This window comes from Oryzias melastigma, linkage group LG9 (genome assembly GCF_002922805.2).
Source record: "Oryzias melastigma strain HK-1 linkage group LG9, ASM292280v2, whole genome shotgun sequence".
NCBI classification, from domain to species: Eukaryota; Metazoa; Chordata; class Actinopteri; order Beloniformes; family Adrianichthyidae; genus Oryzias; species Oryzias melastigma.
In genome coordinates this window covers 30,266,897-30,289,604 of record NC_050520.1, presented here as the reverse complement: position 1 = coordinate 30,289,604, position 22,708 = coordinate 30,266,897, and the positions used below count along the sequence as shown (strand labels likewise).

The window sequence follows — 22,708 nt, the reverse complement described above, 5'->3', positions numbered from 1 at the left end:
CTCCCAATTAGTCCAGAGTTATTGAATGAAAGCAGAGATTTGATCATGATTGTAAATGTGGAAAACTGAAAAGAGTTTGTACAGAAGGCATGGCACGGAGGAGACTGATTGACAAGGTCAACAGCCAATCAGAATGCAGAAAACTGTGCTGTTAAACAAAAACAAAAAAATGTGCAAAAATGCTCTATGAAAAAAAAAATACATGACACAGATTTTGTCAAAAAGTAAACGTTTATTTAAAAGTGTTTGCTCCATGGATCTTTAGTAGGCCCCGTCAGAGTCAGCATAATCCCGGTGGAACAGAGTCTCTGCCTCCTTCGTCCAGATGGTGCTGTCTGCCCTCACAGAGCTACAATAGACCCAGATCATCACACTCCCCCTGCATGCTAACGTCAGGACTCTGAAGCAGCTTTGTGTTGTGTCCGCAGCAGCGTAGAGGGCTTCGGTCTGGAGGCGGAGGCCCGCATGACCACGTGGCACGTCCCGATGCTGGCGGAGAATGAACCAGATGCTGTTCAAAGCCATGACGTGAGCGAAGGTGAGGCTCCACCTCCTGTCACCTTACCACCTGTGTGTGTGTACAAGGCAGGCAAATCTTTTAAAAGTAAAAATTTCAGGTGTGGGACCTGGACCAGGATTTCTAACTCATGTCTGTGAACAACCCAGAAAAGAGGTGTTCACATTTCTCATTTAGACGCATTTAAATCACATCTAATAACATATTTTGTGTTTATTTATTTATTTTTTTTAATATGAGTTATACAAACCTTTCCTGCAGTTTCATTTACCAAGCATAAGTCATAAATGACACGCCCGTCTCACCTAAGCCACGCCCGGCGCCGTTCTTCTCCTCCTGTCTGCAGGACGCCAGCTGCTGCTGAAGGCTGTAAACCGCGTCTGGACAGAGCTCATGCACAGCAAGCGCCAGATGCTGGAGGACATCTTCAAGGTGTCTCTACCTTGCAACGACCGAGGCCACGTGGACATCGCCACGGCCCGCTCCGCGCTGGAGGAGCACGCCCTGAAGAGCTGGCAGAACCACCTGGGTGAGCTCGTTGACAGAAACCGTCACATTCACCTCAGGCCGCGAGTCCGATTTGAGTTTGGAATTTTTCAAAGAAATTGTTTTTGAAATCTTTTTACATTTTTACTCAGACTTTCTCAATACGTTGCTATAGTGACTGTAATCAGATTGTATGACTAGCCTCTCCCTTAATCAGTCCAGACCTGCTGGATGAGGCGTAATCAAAAAAAGTTAGAAGAGGCAATCTTATTGAAGTTTGTTTGTCAGATTAATTTCTGGCAGAAATGGCACTGAACCTCTCGATTTATTAAAACCAAGACACAAACAAAAACAGTTCATGGAGTAAAAACACAACTGAACATAAAATCCTTTTATACAAAGAACATTTATTTAAAATTAAAATAAAGGTGAACTCTGTGGTCAAAGTGCTTCAAGGTCAGAGAGCAACATCTGTGGCTATTGGAGCCACAAAACTTATTGGAGAATCCATTTGGACAGATGACATGTTTGGATAAAACAGTTCACAGATGCAGAAATAAAACTTCCAAGAAGACAGTCATGGTCTGGAGCAGGACAGGGTTAATGAGAAAGGAAAAGTGCCCAAAAATACTAAAAGTAAAACATTCTGCAGTGTCCTTGTAGTAACCGTATCAAACATCTGAGGAAAATTGTGTTTTGAACATATTCTTGTGGCATTTTCCTAAAGATGGAGGACATTTATAAAGAAAATTAAGCTTAAAGTTGCATTTCTGAGTATTTACGTTTTTAAATTAGGAGCAGAAGGAAAAAAACAGTTTGAAAACAACTGTATTTTTGATGTCGATAATTGAATTGGCAGGCCACAAGCTCCCTGCTCTGCTCCATTCTGATGCATCCACTTAAAAACAAAGTGATACGTCTTTGTTGTCCTCCTCTGAGCTGCATCTGGCTCGCCATTTTTGTTGCACCGTTAAAGTTAGGATGGTTGTGTGAGGGGCTATAAGCTAGCGGGAGAGAGTGTAATTAGGGAACTCCCGCTGCTCTGCAGGAACTATGTCCTAGAAAACCACGCAGGTGATTTGATTTAGTCTAAAAATGTTAAAATCATAGTTAGAAGACCGCAAGTGTCAAAAGATGTCATTAAACCTGAGAGTACAGGAGCTCAGAGTGAGAAAACATTCCTGCTGACAGGGTCAGAAGTCTTTTTTTACTTTTAAAATCAGATCAGAAACATATTTGATTAATTGATTTAAAGACTTACATAACGTTGTTTTTCTTTCATTAAAAGAAAGTTGACTACTATTAATTCTTCTGTTTATTGATTATCCGTTCCTGTATTTCAAAGCAGCATGCACAACACCAGATGTTTTATCCCACACCACACACACAAATTATACCAACACAAAGACAGTCACTTAAATCAAATTCTTTTCTTCCAATCTCTGCTGTTCAGCTCATGAGAAGAAGTGCATCAGCCGCGGTGAAGCTGTGGCTCCAGCAACCCAGTCCAAGCTGTCCAGAGTCAGCAGCGGCTTCGGCCTGTCCAAGCTGACGGGCGTCAGGCGCAACAAGAAGGAGAACAGCCTGAACAAGAACAGCCCGTCTGCTCAGGTACGACGCCACGGCGCTTCCTGATGGTTTCAGACGTCTGCTCCTGATCTCTTTGAGAAATCATCCTCTCATTAAGCTCCACATTTGAAACTTTTATCTTAATTACATTCATTCGTTCATAGTAGGACATAACATTTGGAAATTCAACTGAAAACGTTCTTGTCTTTTCAGCTATTTTGAAAATAGTTTTCAAATCCTACAGAATAACTTGAACAGTTTTTTTCACACATATATATATATATATATATTTATTTTTGTCTACAGAAATGGTTAAACATTTAACATTTCATGAAGTCATAAAAGTGTTTTACCTGATAATCTGCTTCAGTTTCAAAAGGGCGATTTGAAGGCTTTCACTTTCAAACTGTTAGCGTAAATAAGAGAACTTAAACTCTGATTTATTTCCCTTACAAATGTTTTCTTTTTCTTCCTTCAGTAAATCTTTTATTTCGTTAGAGTTGGTACTGACAGTTGAAAATACAACAACTGGATAATACTGTACCTCAGAAGTGACTTCATATTTACTGTCACTCTAAAATTCTCTAGGGTTTAAGTTAAAAGCAGATGAGAACGTATCTAATTTCTAAAAAAGAGAACATGTTAATAAAATGTTTGTGTTCTGTCCGTTTATGAACTCTTTGTTTTGTTGGTGTCAACAGGAGACCTTCCAGTGGATGTTCACGCACATCGCAGTGGTTCGCGACCTGGTGGCTATGCAGTACAAAGAGTATCAGGAGGTACAGCAACACAGCACCGCTTCATTTGAGTTTATCCTACAAACACACTGTGGGTCTCTTCACTGTGTCTGCTCCCCATTCCCTGCAGAGGCAGCAGAACGCCCTGAAGTATGTGACAGAAGAGTGGGCGTCCATCGAGTACGAGCTCCTGCGGGAGCGCGGCCTGTGGGGGCCCCCCATCGGCTCCCACCTGGACAAGTTTGTGCTGGAGATGACGGAGGGGCCGTGCCGCATGAGGAAGAAGATGGTCCGCAACGACATGTTCTACATCCACTACCCGTACATCCCGGAGACGGAGACCACCACCAACTCCACGCAGGTGTGCAGCTTTAGACATGTGCTGTTCCCGACATTCCCGGGAGGAAAACTGCCGACAGTGTAGCGATGAAGAAGGAACCAGCCACCTGTGTTGTTTACCTTAGAGCATCATGGGGGCGGGGTTCTCCATGTGATGCAAATGAATGTGAAAACGGAACAGAGGGGTGTGGATGCAGCCCTCTGTGTCTCATCCTGCCTCTCCTTCCCCAGCCCTCCTCCCCCCCTCTGGTTCCTCTAGTCCATTCTTCTGTTGCTGGGGCCCTTAATCATGTCCAGGTACCTTCCTGCTGTCGTGGAGCTGCAGTGCTCTGGCTGTCACCCTTGCCCGCTGCCACTGCATGGTAGCAGATTCACAGCTCCGGAGCGGAAAACGATGACTAAAAAAATGTCCTTCCAGGAGGATGTCGTCAGGATTTGAAGCCCTAACAGAACTAACACTGCTCCACCTCCTTCGACTGCATGCCACTGAAGCACTTTCTAAGCAGACTCACTTCCAAACCTTCACATACGAGGTGCTGCAGCAGCTGTGGTGGAAGAACTCTAATCTCATGCACATGAAACAAAAAGGGCTTTTCAGACCTCGTCCTTTTGTTTCTGCAACATCTCACCTGCGGCTCCTTCCTTCCCAGAAGCCTCTGCGTTACCGGCGGGCCATCAGCTATGACAGTAAGGAGTACTACATGCGGCTGCTGTCAGGAAATCCGGGCATGTACCAGCACTCTGTGGAGCACAACACAGAGGGGGAGACGGCCCAGCATGAGCCAGAGCACGGGGAGGACACCATCGCTCGGGTCAAAGGTACAAGCAAAGCTCACAGACGTCTGGCGGGTTTTCGTGGAGGGATGCCCCCGGAAAAGGAAGAAAAATGTTAGAGTTTCCTGTCAGACAGCTCACGTCTCCGTTCTCTTCTCTGCAGGCCTGGTGAAGGCTCCTCTGAAAAGGTCTCGGTCCACAGCAGACGGCGCGGATGAAGACAGCCAGGAGCAGCTCCAGGAGCAGCTGCTGGAGTCAGGAGGTCCAGAAGAGGAGCAGAGGACTGACAACACATCGCTGCTGCGTCTCCTGGAGGAGGGAGAGAAGGTCAGCAGAGACGAGAACAAGCTCAGCTTCAGTTTACAAGTTTCCTTACAGCAAAAAGAGTTCTGCTAACACATCCAGAAAAAGAGAATCACTTCCACACAGTCAACACACAAATGTACGTACACAACATGTGGGACACACCAAAGAGAAAGAACCAGGAAAACATGAAGGAATCAAAACACTAACTTAACTTTATTTATTAAAAGATTTCATTTTAAAAAGCAAACAAATAAAGAGGTTTAACAAGACTTGAAAAGTATGATTATTAAATAAATTATACTCATCAATAAATCCTAAATCCTAAATCTGCTTCCTCCTGTTAAAGATCCACTCTGATAAAAAAAATGTTTTTAACATGTTCTTGTGGCCTTTTTCTAGTAATGGAGGACATATATAAAGAAAATTGAGCTTAAAATTGTATTTCTAAGTATTTTGTCTTTAAAATTGTTGGAAATTAGGAGCAAACAACAAAATACAGTTGGAAAAAGACTGTATTTGTGATGAAGAAAGTATGCTGGGCAGGTCACAGATCAAAAAATGACCAGAGTGGGTTTTTTAGGTCATGTGTTCTCTATTTTAAAGTAACCAATTAAAGAATAAGATACAAGTGTTTTAAAAAAAACTATTCACAATTGAATTTCTCAAACCCTTAAACAGCTTTTTCAGATTCTATGTATTTCTGTCCCTTTATACTGTAAGTAGACGTGAAGATCAGAGGTTCATGAGGGAAAAGGTAGTGTAGATAAATTAGTGACTTCTTAATTTGAAGAAAGAAATACTCATAAACACAGTTTTAATCTTAAATTATTTATATATGTCCTCCATCATGAGAAAAATGATATAAGAACATGTCAAAAACACCGTTTTCATTTAAGTGGGTTTTTAAAGTTGTTTTTGCTAAAACAAAAAAAAAGTCTATTGTTTTTAAGTATGAATTCTGTATTTCATGAAGAAAAGGTCCTTCATTCCTCATTTTAAATCACACACAATAGCTTTGAATGGAAATTTAAAAACCAAACAAATATCTGTAATGTTTTAAGTCATCATTTGAGAGTTTGTGTATTGAATAGTCACTGTTTTTACCCGTTCCTGACCTCATCCATGATCTGTTTCCCGTGTCAGATCCAGCACATGTACCGCTGTGCCAGAGTGCAGGGTCTGGACACCAGCGAGGGGCTGCTGCTGTTCGGGAAGGAGCACTTCTACGTCATCGACGGCTACACCATGACCGTGTCTCGAGAGATCAGGGACATCGACACTCTCCCACCCAAGTAAGTCCGGAGCTGCAGGTCCGGCTGTGTTTGGGTCTGTTGAGGTTTGTGGATTCTGGAAGGATGACTCAGTCACTGCAGTACAACTGCATCACTTTTTTTATTTTATTTATTTTTTTGCAGTCCAAAAAAAGAAAAAATTAAAAGTAGTTTTTAATGTTTCACATCCTCTTTCCGTCCAGTTTGCATGAAGCTATCATCCCACGAGGAGCCAGACAGGGCCAGAGCCAGCTGAAGAGGACCTGCAGCATTTTTGCCTACGAAGACATCAAGGAGGTCCACAAGAGACGCTACCTGCTGCAGGTCAGCCTGCATACACCCCAATCCACACTCATCTGCAGAAACACCTGAAATACGGTTTAGATGTTTGAAAAGCTCCAACATTTCACTCCTTTCACTGGCAGATCTTTATGTTCAAGCATGTTTTACTTTAATCATATCCTTCCATGTTAGTGAAATGACCTCAATTGTCTCATTTAAGATGTAACTAAGTTCATTTTAGTAGAAATGAGGAAAAAAATCTTGCTAAGATTTGAGTGGGCTCTGTTTTCTTAGGTTTTCTTAGGTTATAATTTCCCTTAACTTTTGAGGGTAAAGTTTATCTTTGTCCTCTGTAAAATATCTGAAGCTGCTTAAAACGTTATTTGTACGCTACATTCCATGTAGTGACCACTAAAATGTGATTTAGATTTTCCCTTAGCCTGTTAAAATGCAACAAACTTCAGCTTCGTCCGACTTTTAAAATGTGACAGATAAATACATAAAAAATATTTTTTCTAGCTATAGTAATAAATGTGAATCCACCATTTCATCAACTCCTTGTAACATTAGACAGCCTGTTCTGCATTAATATGCATATATTTAAGAGGACCAAAAAGAAGAAATTACATAGACATTATGCTTTTTGTATTTCGCACCAAATTAACCCAAGTCCTTAAACGATAAACACTGTGCAGAAATAAATACAACAAATTAAATTATTAGATTAGAAAAAGGAAAAAGTCAAACAAAATGAGTAGTTTCCTCCATCACTTTTTCTCTTTTTTTCTCCTAAACCCCTTAACTCATGTCTAAGGTCTATTGAAAAGTGAATAGAAGAAACCAACAACCAAAAACCTTAGATGAATATACTTGAACAAATTATTTTTTACCAGTGTCTGTTATGTGCTCCTGTCTTGCAGCCGATGGCAGTGGAAGTCTTCTCAGCCGATGGCAGGAACTACTTATTAGCCTTCCAGAAGGGAGTTCGCAACAAAGTTTACCAAAGGTACAAAAGGCATTTTGTATCCCAAAGCGAGTTAATTGAACTGGATGCTCCCTTTTCCTATCATCTTATTGTGATAAAAGAAGCGGTGACCCTGCACTTTGCAGAGGAACTCTTACTTTGCAGTTCATGACAATGGTGGTGCTCCTGTTCCGGCAGGTTCCTGGCAGTGGTGCCCTCTCTGGCTGACAGCTCCGAGTCGGTTTCAGGCCAGAGGCCCAACACCAGCGTTGAACAGGGGTAATGCATCCTCACCCATCTCCATAACCTCACTGAATCCTAATCGTCCTCACTTATCCTCACTCACAGGCAGAACTGTCAGTTTATCCCAGAGTCAGTTCTGATGAATCGGGTCATACTAATTCTCACTGGTGTCATTGTTTTTTTATAAATGGGAAAAATATTAAAAGTTTTTGTGTTGGGGGATCAGGAAAAGTGAATGGCTTTTTTGTGTCTCCAGATCTGGACTTCTCAGCACCCTGGTTGGTGAGAAGTCAGTGACTCAAAGGTGGGAGGTAAGTAAGTCGACTTTGTCTTAACTTTTCTCCTCGTGTGAAGAACTTCAGGTCAGTTATACCCAGTTCTTCACATCACTGATGAGTGTGTGATGTTCTGCAGAGAGGAGAGATCAGTAACTTCCAGTATCTGATGCACCTGAACACGCTGGCGGGCCGTTCCTACAACGATCTGATGCAGTACCCCGTCTTCCCCTGGATCCTGGCTGACTACGACTCTGAGGTAGTTGAGCCTCTGATAAAAAGCAGCAGACGTTTGACATGAGTGCTGGTGCAGAGCTCAGGAGCGTTGGCCTTTCTTGTCTGGGATTTAGGAAGTTGACCTGAACAACCCCAAGACCTTCCGTAACCTCGCCAAGCCCATGGGCGCTCAGACCGACGACCGGCTCACGCAGTACAAGAAGAGGTATAAAGACTGGGAGGACCCCAATGGTAAGAGTCTGCACCCACTTCAACTTTTGTCTGAAATGTAGGAGAACAACTATTTGTAGCTTGTGAAAATGTTTTTTTTTTTTGGTGAAAGAGGGCATCTTATTAGCCTAGCCCTATGACAGGGGTCTGCAACCTGAGGCTCCAGAGCCACACTTTTACCCCTCCATTAAGAAAAGAGTTTAGCACATTCTAATATATGCTGCACCCTAGCATCTAGTTGTTGTCATAGTGAAGGAAAATGTCACATCTGACTTGGTTTTCTTGAATTTTTAATTCAAAATCTGCTGCAGCAGAAGGACCTTATTTGACATGGAGTGCATTTTATTTTGAAAGGAACTTGTATTTGCTGCTGTCAAAAGTAAAGACGTTAAATTTGTTATTTATAGAAAAAAATCACATTTTTTTAATTCAGTTATTGTAAATATTTTAAAGCAATGTTTTCTAACAGAATAGCTAAATGGCTGCATAAAAAATAAAGTGTATTTTTTAAAAGATTAAGTACGATTATGTGGCTCTCGTTGGTTCTGGTCCTTCAGAAACTGGACCAAATGGCTCTTTTGGTGTTAAAGGATGCAGACCCCTGCCCTATGGTCTGTGATCAGCCTGGTAGTGTTGGGGGGTGTGATGAGGTCATAGTTTGAAATAGTCAAACTGTGTGTTTGATCTGCCTGAAATCATGATAAACATGCATTTTCCCTTTAAAATATGATCAATAACACTATCGTTATAGTTCAGTTCATTAAGGACGTGTTTCTGTTGCACTAGGTGAAACCCCAGCATACCACTACGGCACCCACTACTCCTCTGCCATGATCGTGGCCTCCTACTTGGTCCGGATGGAGCCCTTCACACAGATTTTCCTCAGACTTCAGGTTTGATCCTTAGACACCATTTTATTTTAGGTTTTTAGACTTTAAGTTTGAGTTTTCAGACTTAACATTTAATTTAAGTGTCTGTACACTTATTTAACATTAACCCTTTAACACCCCAGTGTTTGTACTTTGATTTACTGTAACGTTTCAATTGTTAAGACGATCAATGTTATTCCAACAGATTTTGAAAGAGAAAAGCGGCGTCACGCCGCTTTTCTCTTTCAAAATCTGCTGGAATAACATTGATCCTGTTAGCAATTGAAAAGTTGCAGTATGTTAAGGATTTCGTGTTTGAATCTTCAGATTAACAAAGTTTTTACGATGAAACCTTGTCTATGACAAGTTTTGTGTTTCTTCTTCATGTTAGAACCTCAGACATGTTTCTCAGAAAACACTCAGGTTATTTCAGAAGTTGAAAACATGATTATTGTCTACAAATCTCATATCTGGACCAAAGCTTTTATCCGGTGCTGCTTTGATCTCCAGGGGGGGCACTTCGACCTGGCTGACCGGATGTTCCACAGCGTCCGAGAAGCCTGGCTCTCCGCCTCCAAACACAACATGGCCGACGTCAAGGAGCTGATCCCCGAGTTCTTCTACCTGCCAGAGTTCATGCTGAACTCCAATAACTTTGACCTGGGTCGGTGTCACTGAGGCTCGGGGGGGAGTTTTATTGAATAAAAATTTATGTTTCATTCTTTTATTGCTTCGGGATCCAGGTGCCAAACAGAATGGGACCAAACTGGGGGACGTCATCCTCCCTCCCTGGGCTAAAGGCGACCCCAGAGAGTTCATTAGAGTCCACAGAGAGGTGAGGACCCCCCCCCCAACACACCCCCCTTTTTTTGTTTTTCAGCTGTAGTGTGAGGTTTACCATATCCTCCTACTTCCTGCTTCCAGGCTCTGGAGTGCGACTATGTATCTGCCCACCTACATGAATGGATTGACTTGATTTTTGGCTACAAGCAACAGGGCCCCCCAGCAGTGGAGGCCGTCAATGTCTTTCACCACCTTTTCTACGAGGGTCAAGTGGACATTTACAACATCAACGACCCGCTCAAAGAGACCGCCACCATCGGCTTCATCAACAACTTCGGACAAATCCCCAAACAGGTTATTCCCCCGACTCACTGCTGAACACCTTAAACACGTCTGTTCTGCTGGAGCCTCATGTCAGAGTGTCACCTTCTGATTTTTACTCTGTCTTTCTTTGTAAAATGACTGGAAGTGTTTTCTTTTTTCAGCTTTTTAAGAAGCCCCATCCTCCCAAACGGGTGCGCGGCAAAGCCAACGGGGATGCTGTGGGCGTTCCTCCAAACTTCAACAGTGACAAGATTTTCTTCCATCACCTGGACAATCTCAGACCTTCTCTTGCACCAGTCAAGGGTAAATCAGGCCACATTTCTACATGTATGTTGTAGCACGGTCAAATTTTAATATTTCTCACATTTTGAATTACAAATTATTAGCATTAGTTTAAAATGTTAACACCAATTGAAACCACCCATTCCTCCCATACCCAGAAGCACAAATGGTGTGTTTAGGGGAAATAATTCTGTTTTATCAACTCTGCAAACATCAATGTCATGAAAGAAACCATGAAAGTTGATTTTTTTTCTTTTTTCAAAACTACAGTAAGAATACCGTGATAATCTTTGTTTTTATTCATGCAGAAATCTTGTCCGATTTATTGTGTTTTTGTCAAAACATGGAGAAATACTCTGATGCTGCAGCTGGTGGATCCCAGTGAGGTTTTTATATTTGGATGGATGTAGCCCACAGGGCGCATTAGCCAGTTTGCCAGAGGTTCAAATCCCAGACAGCCAGGCTCTCTGGGCGAGAAACTAAACAGTGCTGGCAGAGCTGACTCTTCCTGAAAGGGGCTGTCTCACTCTGTGACATCAGCATGTGAGGACCCACTCGGTGGTGTTAGCTACAGGAAGCAGACATTTGCTTTCTGCACATGTTAGCATAGCTCAAGTCTCCTCACAAACATATCCACTCAGCTCTCACTCCTGTCTGTTGTTTCCTCCCTGCAGAGCTGAAGGAGCCTGTAGGACAGATAGTCTGTACTGATAAAGGCATCCTCGCGGTTGAACAAAACAAAGTTCTGGTTCCGCCTGCCTGGAGCAAGACCTTCGCCTGGGGCTACGCTGATCTCAGTTGTCGTCTGGCTAATTATGAGTCTGACAAGGTGAGTGGAACAGCTTCACTCTGATTGTTTTCTCCCCCCCCCCCACCCCTCTTATAGTGGAAAATCTTAGCATCATTAGAGCCTCTTCCGGTGTAAATGAGTCACAGAGAGCTGTGGGCTTTAAGGAGGAACTGAACTCTTCCTCTTTCAGGTCACCTTGAAACTTTCTATGAAAACATTCAAGAGCATGGTTGCCCCCTGCTGGTGCTGGGGCAGAAATGTACCCATAACTTTAACTTGGACCAGTCAGGACTTCTTTGATGGAGTTGGATGTAGAGCTTGTGTGGGGTGGTTTGGTTTACTTTAATTAACCATTATGTAGAAAAGCCTCCGAGTTCCTCCAAAGTAAAGACGGAAAGAGCAGATTTTCTTTGGAAAAACGAATGAATCCTCCGAACCACAAGTTCCTCATTGAGGGAAACTTGCTCCTTTGTATATTAAAATGTTACATCTCTAAGAGTTGTCTTTTTCCAATAGGAAACATTTTCTAAAATAGCTAAATGTTTAGCTGAAGGATCACTGGATCAAGACTCCAACATGAGTAGCCCACCTTCCACATATGAACTTTTGCAAACCTCTGAGGCTGAGTTGCTCAGTTTTGCACCAGTAGGGCCACAATTCACTTAGTATCAGTTCAGAATGATGATAGAAAAGATGTGTAGGTGCATAAAACTTACTTTGACTAAAAACAGTTTCCTGTCACACAGTGATCAAAGTCCAGAACAAAAAATCGAGTCATCTCCTGACTGTGTCTGTAGTGTTGTGTGACTGATACAGTCAGAGGAATCCGCCTGTCCGCTCTTCACTCCCTGTCGTCCCGTTTCAGGCGCTGGTGGTGTACGAGTGTCTGTCAGAGTGGGGGCAGATCCTCTGTGCCATATGTCCCAACCCCAAGCTCATCGTCACTGGAGGAACCAGCACCACCATCTGCGTGTGGGAGACGGGGACGTCCAAGGAGAGGGTCAAGTCTCTGACACTGAAGCAGGCGAGTCCTCGGGTTCACCCCCCAAACCTTCAGAGGATTCTGTGAATCTGTTGAAGATCCATAGAGTCCAGTGCGCTGACTTCCTCCTGTGTCTCAGGCGTTACTCGGTCACACAGACGCGGTGACGTGTCTGACGGCCTCGTCGGCGTACCACATAGTGGTCAGCGGCTCCCGGGATCGAACATGCATCATCTGGGACCTGAACAAGCTTTCCTTCGTCACGCAGCTCCGGGGTCACCGCGCCCCCATCTCTGCTCTGTGCATCAATGAACTGACGGTGAGTTTGGGTCAGAAGGATGGAACACGTGAGCGGTGGTGGGTAAACCTGAATGGGGGTGCTGCGTTTGCAGGGGGACATCGTGTCGTGTGCTGGCACCTACATCCATGTGTGGAGCATCAACGGCAGCCCCATCTCCAGCGCCAACACCTTCACGGGCCGCAGCCAGCAGATCCTGTGCTGCTGCGTGTCCGAGATGAACGAGTGGGACACGCAGAACGTGATTGTGACCGGACACTCGGACGGGGTCGTCAGGGTAACCGCACTCTCTGGAAACCTTTCAAGCAGTTTTTTCCAACCAGAAAACCATGTGAAAGGTCACGTTTGCATTTTCTTTCTGCAGTTTTGGAGGATGGAGTTCCTTCAGGTGCCAGAAACCCCCGCTCCAGAGCCCGTAGAGCCCGACGTGCCTGACTGCTGCGCTGATGAGAAGATTGGTGAGTTCTGCAAAAACCAGCGAGGGAGCTGGAGGATAGAAGGACCCACAGAGGGCGGGGTTCAGAACGGCGCACTCATCACGGTTGTTCTTTAGAAGGCGGTGAGAACCACAACGGTGAGGACGACAGCAGTGAATCTGATGGAGATGAGCCCAGTTTGAGTCAAGAGTCCAGACCTCCACGCAACCCCTCCACCGGTGGAGGGAGCCAGCCGGGCAGCGCCGTCCACCGACCCAGAGGTACGCAGACCCGGCTTCCTGTGGAGGCTCATGTGGAGAAGTTCAGTCTCAGACAGCTGACATAAGGGGTGGAGTTAGACTCTTGGCTCCACCCCCTTGGGCTACATAGTGTGCCTGTGTTTGTTATGTTCACACTGACCACTTTCAGTAAGTCTCAGGCTAAAACTCGTGTTTTTTTAGACACTTTTCGGCCTCTATGAATAAAATGTGCAACTACTGAATGTGAATTGAAAGTTAAACTTGAACTTTGACCAATCAGGGACTTGGATATGGTAGTAACATAAAAAAGAAGATATGCTGGAAGCTCGTTCAAGAGTGTGTCAAATGCCAGCTGTGAACGTAGTATTATGGCTGGGGGGTCCAAACTTTCTCCAAAGGAGGGTCAGATTCCGTAAGGTGGAAATGTGTGAGGGCCCACCAATCTGACGTTGTTTTAACTATTTTAATAACATTACATTTAAATGAACTATTTAATGAACATTTTGTTGCAACAGCAAATTCTTCTTTTCTTACTGTAGAATAAACACAATGTTATTCCGTTGGATATTTAAACAGGGGCCACATTTGGCCCTTGGCCACACTTTGGACATGCCTGAATTACAGCTTCCTGCTAAGAAAATGGAGCAGATTCATTCTAATAAGTGTCTGCATGTACAGATGTACTTTGGTTTTTATTTTGGAACAAAACTATTTCCTGTCTGTCAAACGTTGGTTTGATTTGAAGCGTCTCTCCTCAAACTCCCATCAGGTCAGTCCGGGCGAGCGGGGGCGTCCTGGTCGATGGACAGCGGTTCTGACGACTCGCATCGCTGGTCCGACACCCTCAGCATTGACGAGAAGGACGGCTTTGTGTTTGTCAACTACTCTGAGGGCCAAACCAAAGGCCCCCACCCTCACCTGGCTCCTCAAGCCCAGAGCTCAGGGTCTCACTCTCTTCACTCCGCCTCCGTGGAGGCTCGGACCTACAACCAGCTGAGGGCAGGTCTGTGTCCGTGCACGCTTCACCTGCTCTGTGAGCGCTTCATTCAGCATTACAAACTGCTGCTTTGCAAACAACAATGTGTGTGCATGTGTGTGCGTGTGTGCGTTCACAGGCTACAGATGGGAGCGTCAGCTGGTCTTCCGCAGCAAACTCACCATGCACACAGCGTTTGACCGAAAAGACAACGCCCACCCCGCTGAGATCAGCTCCCTCGCCATCTCCAAGTATGAGACCAACACCACACACTCGCAAACGCCTTCAGATACACAACAGTTATGTCTGTTATCACAAAACCTGTCTCCCAAAGCTAAAGTCCCGGGATGTCCTGATCTGATCACGTCATCGGAAATTGGACCCAATGAAATGATTGGAAATGGGGCCTGATCAGAATCAGATCCCAATCAGAGTTTGGATATTTAATTTGTTCTTATTGTGATCAGCACTAATATTTCAAGCTTATTATTCCAGATACATTTTCTACTAGAAGTCTGCATATTATAAAGGAATGTCAGCATTTTATTGTCGTAAAACAGCAGAATTCTGCACTAGCTTAAGCAGGAGGCGCACAGGCTCCTCCTGCAAGATATTCTGAGTTCTGGGCTCATAAACTCTTTTAATAAACATTTAGAAGTTAATTAGAGTATCTCTCTCCATGCTGCTGACACAGATGGCAATGAGACGGCTGTCAATGGACTGTCTACAAATTGCAAGCTCCAGGAAAAAGGGATTTAAATAAATCAAGCAGGATCTGTTTGTTAAATGTGTTCAGATTTTTAAAAAAGGCCGTTTGGAGCTCAGACCTCCTGGAAGATTATGTTTTCTACACCTGTCACCTTCAGAGTTCTGTAGGAATCAGTGCGACTAAAACTCAAAACAGAAGTTTTTTTGTTTGTTTTTATCAAAGTTTGGTAAATTATTGGACATTTGTCCCATTTGCAGTCTTCCATGTTGAACACATCTTCAGCTGTTTGTCATCTTTACCATGAATCCGTTGTTCAAACTGTGTCATGGTGGCTGATTGGTCTTTGGGCCCTTTATATTTACTCACCAATATTACAGTGGTTGTCCCACAACCGAGAAAAACTGAAGTTTGACTTTACTGATGTGCTGAAACAAATCGGCCTTCTGTTTGGAGCTACAAGAGAAAAAAATGCCATTTGCTTGTTAAGATGTTTCCTTCCTGCAGAGTTTAATAAGTTTTAGAAGGAAGAAAACCAGACTCCGATCAAACCTCCATGTTCTGCTCCCACACTGGAGGTATTACATGTTGCACTTCCTCAAATGAACACTAGAGGTTGTTTTGGAAGAGAGCTATTTCCTACTGACCCCTTTATTAAAAAGCTCAACCTCACTGAAAATCAAACTATGCACAGTCTGGAGTCAAAAACGTTTTCAGTATTCTCTTTGGGGAGGTGTAAATCAACAGTTTTAACCCCTTCATGACTAACAATGTTAGGACAGGTATGAAGGAATTAAGTTAGAACTCAAATTTGTGGACCTGTGGATGACAAAATTCTCTTGACTTTCTCGTCCAATGTACCATTTTCTCCCCTCCTCCTTCTGTTTTCTCCATGAAGAGTCTTTCAGGTGATGTCAGGTTATCAGACCAACCTCCATGTTTGAGGTTCCAACAGTGACAGATGAACTCTTAATGGAATTGAAACCATCAGGAAGTCGTGTTTATTTAGCAGCAATAGAACTGATGATACAGCGAGCAGCAGACAACACACATGAACTATTTTGAAAGTCTCTGTGAAGTGGGTTACCTCCTGTTCTGGAGGGATTCTGTCCTCTGTAGGCTTCCATCATCATCTCTAACACAGAGCTGCATCACCGATGCAATCCGTAGTGCGATCATCTCAGTCACAGCTCAATTGTCAGAGCCACTCTTTCCTCTCAAGTCTGTGTTTTGATGGAAGAAGTAGTTCTGCTTTGACATTAAAAGGTGACCTCCTGCTCTCTCAGGGACCACAGTAAGATCCTGGTGGGCGATGGGCGTGGCCGAGTCTTCAGCTGGTCGGTGAGCGAGCAGCCCGGTCGCTCTGCGGCTGACCACTGGGTGAAGGACGAGCTGGTGGACAGCTGCTCCGGCTGCACGGTCCGCTTCTCCCTGACGGAGCGACGCCACCACTGCAGGAACTGCGGGCAGCTCTTCTGTCAGAGGTCAGCTGAGAGCACAGCCCCAACAAACATGAACTGCATGCAAATGAGAGATCTGTCTGTGGGTGTGGGGATGCATCTGTTCATGGAGGAGAGTCAAAGCTCAGAAAAGGGTGAAGAACTCGTACTCCGGACCTGAGAGGATTTTTGACTATGGGGTTCACAGAGACCCCCCACTGCACACTGCTGTCAGGATGTATGCAAACAATGTAATCCCAAGTAAAGATACTTTGAAATATGACTCACAGCAAGTACAGTTTCTAAGATATTACTGCAACCTTAACCTTGAAGAAAAAGATAAAAAATAATCCCAATCCTCATATCAAGACAGACAACAAATCAAGAATAAAGATACATAGAAGGTCTGACCCACAGCCTCATGATAGTGGAATAACCTTGAATCCACTCGTCACTCTCTGTGTTCTCATTCCGTATGCAGACCAAAAAAAGAAAAAAACATAACTGAGATTGTTTCTTTTTTGGTCATTTTCTGATTCTGAAGGAAGCTTTACTTTGGAAAACTACTGGATTCTGTCCACCACGTGACCATGACCCACTCGTGGCGCACATCAAGTCGTCCGCCTCAGTCACATGTCTTAAATACATTTGCTACTTTGTTAAAGCAGCTGCTCAGTAATGAAAAATAACTAAGTTAATAAAAAAAACAAACGTCTTTAGAAAGTTTCTTTGGGCAGAAAAGAGCTAAATAGGAAATGGAAGATGAGCCTTCGAATTCAAAATGAAAGAAAATCCAGATTTAAGTTGTTCCCACACACAGCTCTGCACAACTACAGACTAATGTTACAAATACTATAGCTGCATTCACTGTGGATTTACCTTTGTTATTATTATTATTAATAGTTGTTTTAGAAAATGCTCGTTTTATGAAGGTATGATTTTATTTTGTAGTATTTATAGTTATAATTTTAATAATGATAATGATCAAGTTAGTATGCGGTTCTTAGCCTCCACTTTGCCAGTTAATGGAAAATCTACAACACACTTTAATGTGTTCTAGGCAAACTCTAGACCACTAATAAAGGTAAAATTAGCTGAAAGTATTTTACAGAGAATGAAGATTCACTAAAATAAAGTTGTTGATTTGTGGAAACAGTTAAGAATTTTCCAGCAACAAAGCTAAAAAAGCCTGTTAAGAAACTTTAGCACAGAAAATAATCTTCTGTGTTAACGAAAAATACACAATGAATCGAGATATTTATTTAAAAACAAAATATGATAGATTAATCTTTTGGCCTGAAAGATAATCTGACCCTGAATTAAGTTTTCAATGTTACAATGGAATTCTCTTTAAAAACAAAACTGTAATGTTGCCTTTGTCATATTTTTACAAATCAGAATCAACTTCAACAAATCAACAACTTAGTTTCATTGAATCTTTAACATCTGGACAGTAATCTCCCTTATTCGTGGAGGTTAGGGGCCAGAGACATCCACGAATTTAAAGAACACCCCATTCTCTTTTTGTGATTTCCACCTCGTGATCAAACACTTTTCTTAGAAAATGAATTCAAACCTTCATCATGTTTTTCTTCATTTTCCTTTTTTTTAATGGGAACATCAAAAATGATTTGTATAATTACAGTAGTTTAAAATGGATAAATCAATAAAGCAATCCTTTTTTCATTTTTAGTTTTAATTTGAAAAAATGAATGATAGGCGGGTATTTTCAATGAAATTTTGATTTGCATTCATTACCTTCTTTTTTTTATGTGTATTATTTGAAATATTTTTAGCCTGAACAAAAGCGAAAATATAAAAAGAAACTTGCATGTGTCAAAATGGGATTTTTTAAAGAATATTTTTGCCTTTTACCATTAGTAGAGGCAAAAATAGCAAAAAAATTAGCTTGTTACTTAATTAAAAGTTGAACTCCAAATCAGCATAAAATTCCTCAGTAAATTAAATCAGCCAAAAATGTTAACATGTTGCTAAAAGAAAAGCTAAACCCTAAATTAGCCTACATACCCCAGAAGATGACAATTTAGCCAAAAATTTTATATTGCTAAAGTATTAGTTAAACTTTAAATTAGCATAAAAATTTCATTAGAGGCCAAATTAGCCAAAAAGTCAACTTGTTACTTAATTACTAGCTGAACTCAAAACAGCCTAAAGTAAACTAATTAGTCAAATATGTTAGCATGTTGCTAAAATAAAAGCTAATTCCAAATTATCCCAAGCAAACTTCAGTAGATAACAAATTAGCTGAAAACACCAGCATTTTGCTAAAATATTAGCTAAACTCCAAATTATCATACAATTCCTCAGTAAACTAATTAGTCAAAGCCCTCCTGTTAAAATAAAAGCTAAACTCTAAATTAGTCTATAACCCCCCAAAACAAAATGGCAAAATTAAACATTAGCATGTTGCTAAAATAGAAGCAAAACTAATTTTTTTTGAAAATTACTATTATATTATTTTTTTTCAGCCAGAGAGCCACCATGGAGAGATAAAAGAGCCACATGTGTCTCTGGAGCCGCAGGTTGTAGACCCCTGGGTTAGACCCTCTCAGTCAGGATTTTAACCCCCTCCCCCCATTGTGTTTCTCTGCAGGTGCAGTCGCTACCAGTCTGAGATCAGGAGGTTGAAGATCTCGTCCCCTGTTCGCGTTTGTCAGAACTGTTACTACAACCTCCAGCATGAGCGAAGCGTCGATGACGGCGCCAGAAATTAAGCTCCGCCTCCACCCGGACCCCCGAGCAGCGTCTCATTGACTCCTGTCTCCCCCACCGCACACGTACACTTCACCTCCCTCTCACATGTGTACATAGACACGCTTGACAGACTGATGTGAAGCGAAGAAGACAAACTGATCAAAAAATGAACTATTCAAGTGAAAAACCATCATGGCTTCAGCCGCTTTTATCCCCACCCAGAAGAAAAACGGCCCCCGCTCCCCACCTCTGCTCCTCCAGTCACTAAAACTGTGGAGAAATGGGAAGAACTTGTTCATACTGTAAATATGTGCCATGTCACGCTCAACCCCACAAACAGAGCAGGCGTGAAGGAGAACAAACACCCCCAGCACCTCCTGACTAACCCAGAGGAGGAGGAGGAGGAGCCAGATGAATGTCAGCCTTCATCGTTAGTTCATGCAAAAAACACATTTTTATTTCTGTAAAGTTTGTTTTATCAGAGCCGTTCAGTGTTTTTTAAAGGTGACGTCATCAGAGAATTTTGAGAATTCCAAATCCTTCTGATGATGTTTCCCAAACATATCTGTTCTTTTTGTTTTCTATGGAAACAATGTCCAGATACTTTCATCACGTCCCTGCCAGAGCCCCGCCCCCATGTGCGTTTCTGTACTCAGCCCCTCCAGTATCAATCAGGCGTTTGTGATTCTGACCTGTGTCCTGACTTCTGCCGCTTCATCACCAACACAGTCATGATGAACGCTGGCTCGCTGCAGAGTCTGATCACAGGCGAAGTCCTGATCCCACAGCGCTGACGGCTGAAAGCAGCTTTTGTTGGGCTGACGGGCACTGCAGCACGTGAACCCACGCACGTTTAGTCCGGTTCTGGAAACAGACGACGGTCGGATGATGGAAGAAGAGCCGGTTGGAATGTGGGGCCACAGATTCATCCCACCTCCCCTCAGAAAACAGGCCTTTGATGCAGAGTCTACGGTGGCCTGCAAGTTCAATTCACACCAATGCAAAAACATTAAGATTAAAAAAGACAAACAAAGAAAACAACATTACATTTTAGAAATCAAAACAACATTTTATAAAATGGAACAAAATAAATATTTTGGAAATACATTTCCAAAAATTAAAATGAAATGTTTAAAAAAACGAACCAAAAAAGGGAAGTATTATGGGACATCTCTGATTGAATGATGACGTTTGTCCATCATTTCAACTGAAAGTTATTTGACATGAGACCATGTATTAATCATAACACTTTTAATAGTCTGTGGTCATTGAAGATGCATATGAAAAAAACTGAAAAATAAAAAATCAAATTTCATCATCCAGTCAGAGATCTCCCAGTGATTTTTGTTTTCAAAAATGTTTTATATTATTTTGATTTTCTTTTTATTTGTTGGAGTTTCAGGAATTTTGTATTGATTTCTAAAATGTTGTGTTTTTATTGTTTGTTTTTCCTTTTTAATTGTCGTTTTGATCTATATGTTTTTACATTGAGGGATTTGTTTTAGTGATTTGAACTTCAGGGCCACCGTAAGAGCCCCCCCCCCACCCTCACAGATGAGCTGCACAGCCCGTCAAACTCTGACGTGAGGATGAAAGACGATCATCTTCCTCAGTGCAGCTCACTACTCATGAGGGGGGGCATCTCAGAGCGGCAGTGGTTCTTCCTCTTCTTCCTCACACATTTCCTCCCACCCCCTGATGTTGTGATCTTTAACCCCCCCGCCCTCCATGTCATTCTGCATTTCTGTACTGTAACTGAAAGTGCAATCATCCATCCTTAGGCAGGGGGTTGCCCCCCCTCCCCCCTCTAGTGGAGTTTTCTTGTACAGAGGTTTAGGTTGTGTCTCAGTAAAGGGAGGGGGGGTCCAACTGTACAGAGTATTTATGCAAATATGATGGCTTTTAGATTTTTTTTAATGATTTCAGCAAGTTGAGTTACTTGTTGCATGTTTATTAACACAGCTGACTTTCTGTGTCAGTGCATTGTACATGCTCTCTACACACTCGTTTTCTGCTGCTTTCGTTTCCTCCTCGGGAGGGGGGTGCCGTGTGACGAGCCCCCCACACCCAGCTCAGACTGGACTTTTATACTCGGAGCGGAAAAAAAAGAGAAGTCCTGGAAGCTTCTGGTGGTCTCGTATTAGACTGCATTACTACAGTATCTGGTGTGCAATCTGTGATAGCTGAATGTTCCTGTATATTTGTGTTCACTTTGTCCCACAAGAGACAAGCCTGTAGAGTAACCCCTCCTCCCTCGTTATAAAAAGAATGATGCAATAGATCTGGTACTTATTCTTTTTCATTTCAATAAATAATTGCTGTTTACCACCAAAAGTGTGTCCCTGTTTACTTTCACAGCATCTGTGTTACTCCAGAACTTCTTTCGTTCTCCTGTTAGCTTTCCCCAATCATGATAGTCCCGCCACTTATACAAGAGGGAGTTTTAAATTAAACTTAAATGTGTATTTTTTTTGCAAACTTCTCTTTACTGTTAACAAGTTGCTCTATTTTTTAATCAAGTGAATTAAAATCTTGACAGGAGAAATCTTTCTTCTCCAATCAGAGTGAAGCTTCATTCTCAGACAGGACAATAGGCTCCTGTTTGAATCAAAGGGTTGTGCGCGTTTGTGCGTGAGCACGCTCGTCCTTCCTGCTGCAGCTGGTCAGACCAGCAAAGACTGAATGGAAAGAGAGAGAGAGAAAGTTCGAGTAGAGTTCTAAAGTTCTGCAGACGAACACACTCAGACCGGAAGTTGGGTAGTTTCAAAATAAAAGCTGCTTCAGTATCTGTCACTAAGGGTGTAAACCCACAATCTAACACCACAGAAAACACATTTGCCACAGGGATGGATGGCTGTTTTCCTTAACCTTTAAAGATGAGAATTTAAAATGTAAAATCACGTTGATTCAATCAAATAGGAAGCTGGGTACTTTTATAACATTTTGATTTTTTCTAATAATCTGAAAACAACTTTTTGAAAACAAGTTTTTTTTTAAAGGGGCCATACCATGAAAATTCTACTTTTTGAGGTTTTAAATGCATTTTACTGTTCATTCCTCTCTATGAAAAACCCCAAAGAGGTATTTTGATCCATTCATGCATTTAAGAGTAATCCTCTAAAAACCTGTGCTCCGAGCAGCAGCCCCTCCCATACCCACAGAAATGAGCGGGTGGAATCGTGCTGACATCAGCACGTTGTGAACCGCCCCCTCCAGAGAGAGTCTGATCTGCCAGCACCGTCCCCAATCTAACACCAACACTCAATTTATCCACTGAGCTAGTGGTGATCAGCAAAAAAAAATTCCTTTTTAGATGCAGAATATCGTATATCCATTGACATATACTAGTATATATTAGTGCGTATATCTTCCAATTGTGTCCTGTCTCCAATAACTTCCGACTCAAACAGGTGTCCCGTTGGGGATAGTCGTGCAGACACCGGGTATATTTGTGTTGTGAACCAGTGTAGCGATGGCCAGGGCTGCTAAAGATAGATATGTGGTATGTGTATCCATCTTTGAAGAAATTTGGATACCGTTTATTTTTGTGGGAGAAACGAGACAGACTCTAGAATGACGTCACAAAATGGGCGGCAGGCGGAGCTTCAGGAATTGAGTTGTTTTACTTCCGGGTAGGGAAAAAGATTTCATGAAAAAT

General features: G+C 42.5%; 1 protein-coding gene across 8 annotated transcripts in view; it reads left to right on the top strand.

Moving 5' to 3' along the window:
* wdfy3 (WD repeat and FYVE domain containing 3) overlaps positions 1–21,384 on the top strand; it is a 90,967-nt gene extending 69,583 nt beyond the window's left edge. For 6 of the 8 annotated variants that reach the window (XM_024275608.2, XM_024275607.2, XM_024275610.2 and 3 more), the window contains 29 exons: positions 429–538; positions 864–1,046; positions 2,457–2,614; positions 3,274–3,351; positions 3,440–3,670; positions 4,299–4,467; positions 4,586–4,749; positions 5,872–6,020; positions 6,203–6,323; positions 7,202–7,287; positions 7,444–7,524; positions 7,745–7,799; positions 7,903–8,022; positions 8,114–8,231; positions 8,997–9,103; positions 9,590–9,743; positions 9,823–9,914; positions 10,004–10,216; positions 10,348–10,489; positions 11,143–11,297; positions 12,124–12,282; positions 12,380–12,559; positions 12,633–12,815; positions 12,903–12,996; positions 13,092–13,235; positions 13,984–14,217; positions 14,330–14,441; positions 16,183–16,380; positions 18,950–21,384. In XM_024275608.2, the coding sequence (XP_024131376.1) occupies positions 429–538; positions 864–1,046; positions 2,457–2,614; positions 3,274–3,351; positions 3,440–3,670; positions 4,299–4,467; positions 4,586–4,749; positions 5,872–6,020; positions 6,203–6,323; positions 7,202–7,287; positions 7,444–7,524; positions 7,745–7,799; positions 7,903–8,022; positions 8,114–8,231; positions 8,997–9,103; positions 9,590–9,743; positions 9,823–9,914; positions 10,004–10,216; positions 10,348–10,489; positions 11,143–11,297; positions 12,124–12,282; positions 12,380–12,559; positions 12,633–12,815; positions 12,903–12,996; positions 13,092–13,235; positions 13,984–14,217; positions 14,330–14,441; positions 16,183–16,380; positions 18,950–19,070 (4,111 nt within the window). In that variant the 3' untranslated portion in view covers positions 19,071–21,384. The remainder of the gene's footprint in view (positions 1–428; positions 539–863; positions 1,047–2,456; positions 2,615–3,273; positions 3,352–3,439; positions 3,671–4,298; positions 4,468–4,585; positions 4,750–5,871; positions 6,021–6,202; positions 6,324–7,201; positions 7,288–7,443; positions 7,525–7,744; positions 7,800–7,902; positions 8,023–8,113; positions 8,232–8,996; positions 9,104–9,589; positions 9,744–9,822; positions 9,915–10,003; positions 10,217–10,347; positions 10,490–11,142; positions 11,298–12,123; positions 12,283–12,379; positions 12,560–12,632; positions 12,816–12,902; positions 12,997–13,091; positions 13,236–13,983; positions 14,218–14,329; positions 14,442–16,182; positions 16,381–18,949) is intronic. The other 2 variants (XM_024275605.2, XM_024275611.2) reach the window with 1 other exon arrangement.
* Positions 21,385–22,708: the final 1,324 nt, after the last annotated feature.